Source organism: Solanum verrucosum, unplaced genomic scaffold (assembly GCF_900185275.1).
Source record: "Solanum verrucosum unplaced genomic scaffold, falcon-dt-bn FXZP01000022.1, whole genome shotgun sequence".
In the NCBI taxonomy this organism is placed as follows: Eukaryota; Viridiplantae; Streptophyta; class Magnoliopsida; order Solanales; family Solanaceae; genus Solanum; species Solanum verrucosum.
In genome coordinates, this window is record NW_026020086.1 from 3,115,137 (window position 1) to 3,124,385 (window position 9,249).

The 9,249-nt window shown below is 35.0% G+C and overlaps 2 protein-coding genes across 5 annotated transcripts in view; both read left to right on the top strand.

Annotated features, from left to right (window-relative positions):
• LOC125824494 (preprotein translocase subunit SCY1, chloroplastic) overlaps positions 1 to 8,697 on the top strand; it is a 390,387-nt gene extending 381,690 nt beyond the window's left edge. For all 3 annotated transcript variants that reach the window (XM_049503882.1, XM_049503883.1, XM_049503881.1), the window contains exons 2-9: positions 1,245 to 1,444; positions 3,695 to 3,837; positions 3,930 to 4,315; positions 4,816 to 5,115; positions 5,201 to 5,293; positions 6,295 to 6,418; positions 6,989 to 7,152; positions 8,247 to 8,697. In XM_049503882.1, coding sequence (XP_049359839.1) covers positions 1,269 to 1,444; positions 3,695 to 3,837; positions 3,930 to 4,315; positions 4,816 to 5,115; positions 5,201 to 5,293; positions 6,295 to 6,418; positions 6,989 to 7,152; positions 8,247 to 8,474 — 1,614 coding nt within the window. In that variant the 5' untranslated portion in view covers positions 1,245 to 1,268 and the 3' untranslated portion in view covers positions 8,475 to 8,697. The remainder of the gene's footprint in view (positions 1 to 1,244; positions 1,445 to 3,694; positions 3,838 to 3,929; positions 4,316 to 4,815; positions 5,116 to 5,200; positions 5,294 to 6,294; positions 6,419 to 6,988; positions 7,153 to 8,246) is intronic.
• LOC125824507 (xylose isomerase) overlaps positions 1 to 9,249 on the top strand; it is a 470,700-nt gene that overhangs the window by 315,172 nt on the left and 146,279 nt on the right. The window lies entirely within an intron of this gene.

Sequence of the window (9,249 nt, forward strand, 5' to 3'; positions counted from 1 at the left end):
AATAGGTAAATGACAACTATGTCCCTTTAAATCCTTTTTATGTATCATTTTTTACATTTATGTATATTTACATTTTTTTAATACCATGTATAATAATATTTACTACTCCTTATTTTTATGATAATTATACATATTTTTCTATTAAAAAATTATACTATATAAATATAATTTTTATTTATGAATTTATTTGACTAATTCTTATGTTTATTTTATTTTGATATCTCATAAATTTTCTTCTCTTTAATAAACTTAAGAGGAAAGTTCTATTTTTAAGCTAAATAAGAAAAAAGTTATATTTTTAAATACACATGGTACTTATCATGGGAATACATAAACAAAAATATTTAAGTTAAAAAAAAATAAAAGTTTTATTTTAAAAAATGAATAACTAAAGCTCACAAAGAAAAAATTAAAAAGTTTAAATAAAGTGAAGGGTAATTTTGTAAACAAACAACTTGTTCTTAAAATTTATCAATATATATTATTTTGAATATAACAAACCAAACACTCAATAAGAAATAATCCCAAGACAACTTATCCATCATAACTAATCCCAACATAACTTATCCCAACATAACTTATCCCATCACAACTCATATTCAAACCAAACGACCCCTAAGACTTTTATAAAGAGTCTAAATTATAAATAATGGATGTTAGTATTCAAAATAAAAGATGTAATATATATATAAATTCAAGAAAATTTTATTTTTCATATCACTTTGTTAAATTTTATCTAAATTGCTCTTAATTCTATTGTGATATATGTATTATCTATCTTCTACATTGACGTTTGATTAAAAATATTTAAAATTAAATTTATTTATATTTGAATTGAAAATACATTCAAGAAAAAATATTCACTGATTTTCGAATAACGTCATTATGAATTTGAATAACTGACTCAGGTTTTTGGTCTATAAATATGAACTCATTACATAATATATGAATTAAGCGTTTGCTATAAATTTAAATTTAATTATTTTTTATTTTAAATGAAAAGCTAAAAAAAAGGATAAATTCATTATCCATTGAGTTTCAAATTATGCATTTTTTACCTTAATAAAATTCTTGATTTGATTATCAATAATAGGAAAAAAAAAAAAAACTTTCTCAAACTAAGGAAACCTAAAAGCCAATATTTCTAAACCAAAAGGACCCAGTGGATCAGATTAAAAAAAAAAAGAAGAGCTAGAGTATATATTATTTCTAGTTCAAGAATAATAATTCATAAATTCAAAGATAGTGTGTGTCTGTGTGAGAGGATAATGTTGATAACAGTCAGAGGAATTTCTTCTTCTTCTTCTCTGTGCTTCAATTCCAAGCAGCTACACTCTTTAAAGGTTAATAGAGTCACCCCAATTTGTAAAGCCAGCAGCCTCAGTTTCCATAAAAAATCCACTGCCCCATCATGGAATCTTGGTCTTTTTGAATCCACAAACAGGTAATTTCTTGATAATAAAATGTACCCTTTTGTTCAGTTTTTTGCTCAATTTGATAAAACTATATGCTGTGAATATAAAGACTTGAGCTTTTTGCTCTGTTTGTTGTAATGTTTTTTGTTTAATCCTGGTTATATTTGCTCCAAGGTAGGTGCTGTCTTGAAAATAAAATGTACCCTTTTGGTCTCTTTGTTCAGATTTTACTCAATTTGATAAAAATATATGATGTGAATATAAAAGACTTGAACTTTCTTATTCTGCTTGTTGTAATGGTTTTTGGGACTTTCTTGAAAATAAAATGTACCAGTTTGGTCACTTTGTTCAGTTTTTGCTCAATTTGATAAAAATATGATGTGATATAAAGACTTGAATTTTCTTACTCTGTTTGTTGTATTGGCTTTTGTTTAATCTGGTCTTCTTTACTCCAAAGATAGGTACTTTCTTGAAAATAAAATGTACCCTTTTGATCTATTTGCTCTTACTTGACTTGGGTTTTGCTTAATTTGATGAATATGTGTTGTGAAGAAGATAAAGACTTGAACTTTATGCACCGAAGGGTGTGGCCTAGTGGGTTGAGCACCATGAGGTGTCAGGTTCAACTTCCAGAAGAGATAATCTCATTTGTTCTAGCCTTGATGGACAGAGTTGCCTCGTATCTGTTGTTGGTGGGAGGTGGGAAGTATCCCGTGGAATTAGTTGAGGTGTGCCACAAGCTGGCCTATACACCACAGTTATTAGAAAAAAGGAAAAACTTGAACTTTCTCACCATTTGATGTAATGGGTCTTGTTTAATACTTCTAATTTTGTTTAATATATTCTGAAACAAGTCTTGAACGTTCATATTGGTCTTCTTCACTCAACAAACAGATACTTTGTTGAAAATGGAATGTACCCCTTTTGGTCTCAATGCTCTTAGATGCCTTGGTTTGTGCTCAATTTGATAAAAATGTGTTGTGTAGATAAAGATTTGAACTTTCTCGCTGTTTGTTGTAATGGGTTTTGTTTAAAACTTCTAACTTCAATTCATTGATTTCTCAAGCAAGTCTTGTGTTTATTGTGAAAAAATATTGTATAGAGAGCTTCTAATTTCGTGGAATTTAAGACTTTTGTGTTGCTTTTTCTTTTCTGGGATTGTATTATTTACTTTCATGTTGAGTGTTTTCCCTGAAAAGAATTACTGAATCTGAATGCTGGTTTGTTTTGGACGAATTTTACGATGGTCCTATTGCTGAATTGAAAGCTTTAAGGGTCCATTGGGGCTTTAAGTGTGAAACGCAATTTATGACTTACTGAGTATATTACAGTCTTTTATTTGAGAACATAGAGGAATTTTAAGAGTTGGTCTAAAGGGACCTTATTTTGAAACTAGATAAAGGAGCTTATGGGAGGGGAATCTAGAGAAAGTATAGACCTAGAGATGGTGTGACTTATGGGCAGTATTGTGAAACGCAAAAAAGCTCTAAGGTCCATTGGAGTTTTAAGTGCAAAACGCAAATAAAGTGTGGGCTTTAATGCAAAAAGGCTCAAAGGGAGAAAAAACGCAAATATATATATGTTTAGTCCGAGACTAATAATTATAAGCATTTAGTCCAAGACTAATAATTATAAGCATGAATGACAAATATATGAACAAAGAAATTGAAAAAAGATTACGATAAAGTGAAATATTAATTGTTTGGTGCCGCCTCTTCAGAAGAGGCTCATTGGCAAGGAAAAATTTGTCTTAGAGCCTTGATGACAATATTGAAGCGCACATTAAGAAGGGGGGAGCGCTCAACACATTTTGAGCCTCTCTTTAGGGCTTAAGTGCATCTTTTAACAACACTGGACATGGGAAGATTTAAGTTACTCAAATTTCTTTTTTTTCTTCTTTTGAACTTTGGCCTTTATTTTAAAAACTATTCAGTTTGAGAGTTGAGACACTTGCTCACTAGAAAGAAAAAATCGCAAACTTGTACTATAGAAGGATATGCTTATTCGGGACATCAAATTTGTAATGGTTGAATATCAACTTGTATTTCTCTGTTTTTGTGTGCTGATCATACACATACTTCTTATGATTTTGAGGTTGTGGAGCAGTTGGATTTGTGCATGAAATCTTAAACTGCTATGTGCTGTTTCACATACACTTTCTCCTTGATCTTTTGCACGTCTATCTTCTGTCGATCCATTTCATTGATTTAATTGTTTCTGCACCAATTTCCTAAATCTTTAGTTTTTTCTCCTTTCTGACTGTTACCCTCTTTCTCCAGCTGTGATAGTTCAGTATTTGATCCATTGGGTATCAATTCAGGTAAATCATCCTGGGATAATTTAGTGAGCTTGCTCTCTCAGACATTTGAAAGCTCCTCAAACACTAGAAAAGAGAAAAATTCATCAGCTAGAGGGTTGGCAGGTAGTCTAACTAATCTGCAATACTGTGCTTTTATGTTGTTGATAACACCCTGCATATCTTAACCTTTGATTAGGATTTCTTGTCACTGTCAGCTGCAATTGAAGATACTAGCATTGATTTTGGAGACTTCTTCAAAGGCCCGTTACCAGGAAAGTTTCTAAAGCTATTAGGATTTTTGGCTTTGTCACGACTCGGGATCTACATACCACTCGGTGGAGTAAATCGGGAGGCCTTTGCTGGCAATTTAGATGAGAATAGTATTTTAAGTACTTTGGATTCCTTTTCCGGTGGAGGTATAGGTCGCCTTGGAATCTGCTCTCTAGGTATTGTTCCCTTCATCAATGCACAAATTGTGTTTCAACTGCTTGCTCAAATCTACCCCAAGTTGCAAGAACTTCAGAAAAGAGAAGGTGAAGCTGGAAGAAAGAAAGTTCTCCAGTATACTCGCTATGCTTCTGTTGGATTTGCCGTAGTACAGGTAATATTTCCTAGAAAAACTGTTATTACTTGAATGAAGAAGCATTTTTGATTAGGCATAATACACAAACAAACACTCAAACTTGAACTCAACTGGCAAGTAAGCTCTCCGAGAGTGCACATCTAGACACCTCAACTTGGTCGCAACTGACAACTTGACACTCCAACTTGTCCCCTCTATGTCTTGTGGACACTTGACGCTGACATGGCACATATGTTTTGGAGTTGTCTAGATGATCATTTTGTTAGTTGGAGTGTTCAACTGACACAATGGTGACGATTTGAGGTGTCTTGATGTGCATACTCAAAGTTGGAGTGCTTACTTGCCAGCTAAGGCCAAGTTTGAGTATCTGTTTATGTATTATACCTTTTGAATAAGATATTTCTGTGAACAAAACAGTGTCTGTAGTCTGTTTTTAATCTGATTCTCACTTGTACGTTGTGGTCGAATAATTGCAGAATCAATTGGAAAATTACACTTATCTTTAACTTTTGTGGCAGGCAATTGGCCAAGTATTGTTCCTTCGTCCTTATGTTAATGACTTCAGTACCCAGTGGGCAATTTCTTCCGTTGTTCTTTTGACCCTTGGCTCAGTATTTACGACTTATATTGGGGAGCGAATCACTGATTTAAAACTTGGAAATGGTACATCTCTTTTGATCTTTACAAATATCATCTCCTACTTGCCAGCGTCCTTTGGTAGGACAGTCGCACAGGCCTATCAAGATGGTAATTATGTTGGGCTCGTTGGCATCCTAGTCTCATTCTTCCTGCTAGTCCTTAGCATTGTATATGTTCAGGTATGTTCTTATGTCTGAATTACTTGGCATTTAACTTATTGTCATACCGTTGATTGCTGACAGCGTTCTCAACCAAGTTTCTCAGGAAGCAGAGAGGAAAATTCCGCTAAATTATGCATCAAGGTATACTGGCAGAACAGGAGGAGGACTTCAAAAATCTGCATACTTACCGTTTAAAGTTAGTAGTCTTTTGTTCCCTCGTTTGATTTAGTTTATTTTGAAGGATTGTAATGCTAAATAAACGTGAGGCGTCAACTCTTATTTTATGAGAGGAGTGAGGGTTGAAATTGTTTCCCCGTGGAAGAAGTTACTTAGTACTGGTTTGAAATTTCCTCTTGCTTCCGTTGTGGTTAGTCATCAGATAAGTCATTTCACATGCAAGCATGTGTGGGAGAAGTGAGTGCGACAATTGCGTCATAAGTTCAGAACTACAATTTATCTTCCGAACATCCTAGAAACCCCAACTCTACATCTGTAGTCTAAGTTGCTCGAACTTCTCACTTTCGGTGCCACACCCGTATCAACACGATGTTGGTCTGGGTGTGGTTGTGGGTATGGGATCCTTACTGGATCTGGCAACCAATTTTGGATACTTTGACCAAAATCGACAGAGAAATTGGGACAGATACAATGATTTTTTGTTGTTAAAACAAAAGTTAAGGTGAAATTGAAGAAAATGGAATACTTTGTATATAGAAATTTCTCTGTCAATCCTTTTCTTTATATCTACTTCTAGGATTCTCCTCTTGATCAATATTTTCTCCTCGGAATACCTTGTTAGTTTTCCATATAATGTGTCAAAATTTAGACATATAACTCTATTCTTAGATATTTGAATTAAATTTAGCCAAATCCCCGCACCCGTCTCGGCACTTGGATCTATACCCCCGAATCTTAAAACTCTAGATCCGTATCCGTATTGGACACCTGCACCCGAGTCCGAGCAACTTAGGCCATAGTCATTTTTGTTTCCATGCACATGCTTTTATCAGTGTCATTATATGGTAATCTCCAGTACTTTTTGTGGATTGTTTGGTAGCTCAAGTGAATTAGACAAGGAGACACATCGGTCCTGCTAATCCTTATATTTGTGATGGAAGTGTGCAGTGAAGTTCTTTTGCAATTAGAAAATTATGATCCTTCTTAGTTACAACTTACGGTTATAGTTACAATGAACAGGTGAACAGTTCAGGAGTAATGCCGATTATTTTCTCTACATCATCACTAGCCCTTCCTGGCACTTTGGCACGTTTCACTGGTGTAGGTTTCCTGAGAAAGGCTGCAGCAGGTTTAAACCCTGGAGGTAAGTAAAAAATAGTGCTGTTACCTTACTTCACGTTCACTTTTCACTGAAAAAGTTTTGTGCATTAAACTCGACTCTGTCTGAAGTTATGATGCATATGCATCTCCTTTCCTGATGTACAAAAAATTTGAAATAAATTGCCGACTATCTCTAAGCGAAGAGGTTTAGTCTTGTAAAACCTGCTGTGCAATACTTTTGGGTTAGTGGTAATACGTAAAAGATAGAGCAACTAGAGGCAGAAATGGAAATGTGACTTGTCTAAGGTGGACTAGGTGGTATTCTTATTAAAGCCTTGCACTACAGAGGAATATTTGATTTTACATGGGACTGTGGTCTAAATCTTCTCCCCGAGGGGAGATTATCGGTGAGTCAGCGACTGTCATTTTGGAAATAAAAGGAAAAAGATAAAAACTGGTTTTTGTATTTTCAACAAAAGGAAATAAGCAAAAACAATGAGAATTAGCTTATTATTATTGATAGTGCATTTCTTTCGGCACATGCATGTGTGGACTTAATTTTTTCACTTTGTAACATTTTGAGGGCTACAACTAAACAGCTGTTCGTTTGTAGGTTCTTTCTATCTGCCGACAAACATTTTGTTGATTGCCTTCTTCAATTACTATTATACATTCCTGCAATTGGACCCTGATGATGTCAGTGATCAGTTGAAACGACAAGGTGCCTCAATCCCACTTGTTCGACCGGGTAAAAGCACAGCGGCATTCATCAAAACGGTATTATTGCCTTCTCCAGTCGTGTTCACTTTATGCTTAATGCCTATCTTGATTCTCAAATATAGCTCTTCACCCATCATTTTCATAACATCGAAATGACCTGATACATCTAATGGGAAATTGTCCCACAGCTTTGGTAAGCTCAGTTGTTACTGCACTAAGAAACTATAAATCGTTCTAGTATTAATCTAGCAGGACCGGCGCTCTTTCTTAAGTGAGAATGGGCATTTTCGGTGTTTGAATCTTTTGAAGGAGATATCAGAAAGGTATAAATATATTTAGATATTTATATAAAAGACGTACTCTCTCTGTCCCATTCTATGTGAATAAGTTCGGAGAGCAAGGGTCAAATCACCTAATTTTCGGTGGGAATTCGGACATAGATTTATCAAACTTTTGGAAGAAAATATACGTACATGCGAAACTACATAAAAGTAATAGAAGTCACAATGGTTAATAATTCATGATAATACAACAAAATACCCAATGTAATCCCACAAGTGGGGTTTGGGGAGGGTAGAGGGTACACAGAAGGTTGTTTCTGATAGATCCTCGACTTAAAATTAGAATAATTCAAGATAATAAGATGGAAAAATTGTCGTCAAAGAAAAAAACGATTGACCCCCATAGTTATAGTGTCATATCCCCTGGTGACTTTGTCAGGGAACGCCAATAGCCTGTATATGTTACCTTTAATTGTTAGATTAGCCACCATATTGGGATCCTCATCTGTTTTAAGTAAGGTGGATCTGGTGTTTGAAATCGTTGACCCGATTATTCTGAATTTGTGTCGCATAAGGCCTATTAAAGGGGGAAGCTCCCTACCAGAAGTTCTCCATTCTCAAGGCTCAAATCTGAGATCTTTGGTTAAGGGTCGAAGGATACTATCCATCCCACCACAACCTTTGGTAGTGCAATTTCACTTCACTGTTTCTTTTCTAGCAAGGATAGTGTCCCTTTTCTGTATACTTGACTCTCTAGAATCGGTAATTGATGTACCGCATCTATACCGTATAAATAGTTGCACGTGGTAATATTATTAAGGTTCAAAGATGTAATTGTCAAGATTCATGCCATAAATGGGGGATTTACAGGTACTCAGCCGGATATCAGTTCTTGGTTCTGCATTTTTGGCACTTCTCGCTGCTGGCCCTGCTGTGATTGAACAAGCCACACACCTCACTGCTTTCCGAGGCTTTGCAGGCACGTCAGTGCTTATTCTTGTTGGTTGTGCTACAGACACTGCAAGGAAAGTGCAAGCGGAGATCATATCCCAAAAGTACAAGAATATAGAGTTTTACGACATGGATAATAAATATTGAAACAAGACTTCTGGTTAAAGCTGGAGAAATGAGATTGTATTACATAAAGAGAACATAAACGCCACGACACAAACTTGATCTGGACGTGAGAGACTCTACTTTCGACTCCCCCGCCCCACCTACTTTTCATAATCAATTTATTCTAGTTTCTCTGTATTACTAACTTAGATGTACATGTTTCTTAGATCTGTGTAAATGCAGGCACACAACTGCCTTCTTTTTTGTGTTATTTGTTTTTATTCAATTTTCTGGAGTGTCTCAATGATCTGAATTCAAAGACAAGAAAACCAAGATCTCTGGACTTCTGTTAAGTAGTAGATTGAGGGGAAATGTGAAACTTATAGCCTTGACCAAAGGTTAAGGGACTTGTGTCTTAAGTCACAGGTTTGTGTCATGCGCCAAGTGAACGAACTCTTGATGTGTGAGCTCATCATCCTCGAGTTTCAAAGGCTACAATTGACACAAAAGGTTGGCTCCAGACAGATTTGTAGGTAAGAAAGAAAATGTGAAACTTAACAACATATCTGGTGTAATTCCATAGGTGGAGTCTAGAGAGGGTAATGTGTACGTATGGACTTTACCCTTAGAAGGAGAAAGAACCTATACCAAGAGTTCCTTCGTTCACAAAGAACAAATTGCTTACTAAGTGAACATTCACTTGGAAGCATCAGTAATATACATGTTTAAGTTATACGAAAATCTATAATATTTTTCTATTTTACCCTTAAAGTAGGTAAGGCCTGTGTATTATTATTCACTATATAACATTCGTACA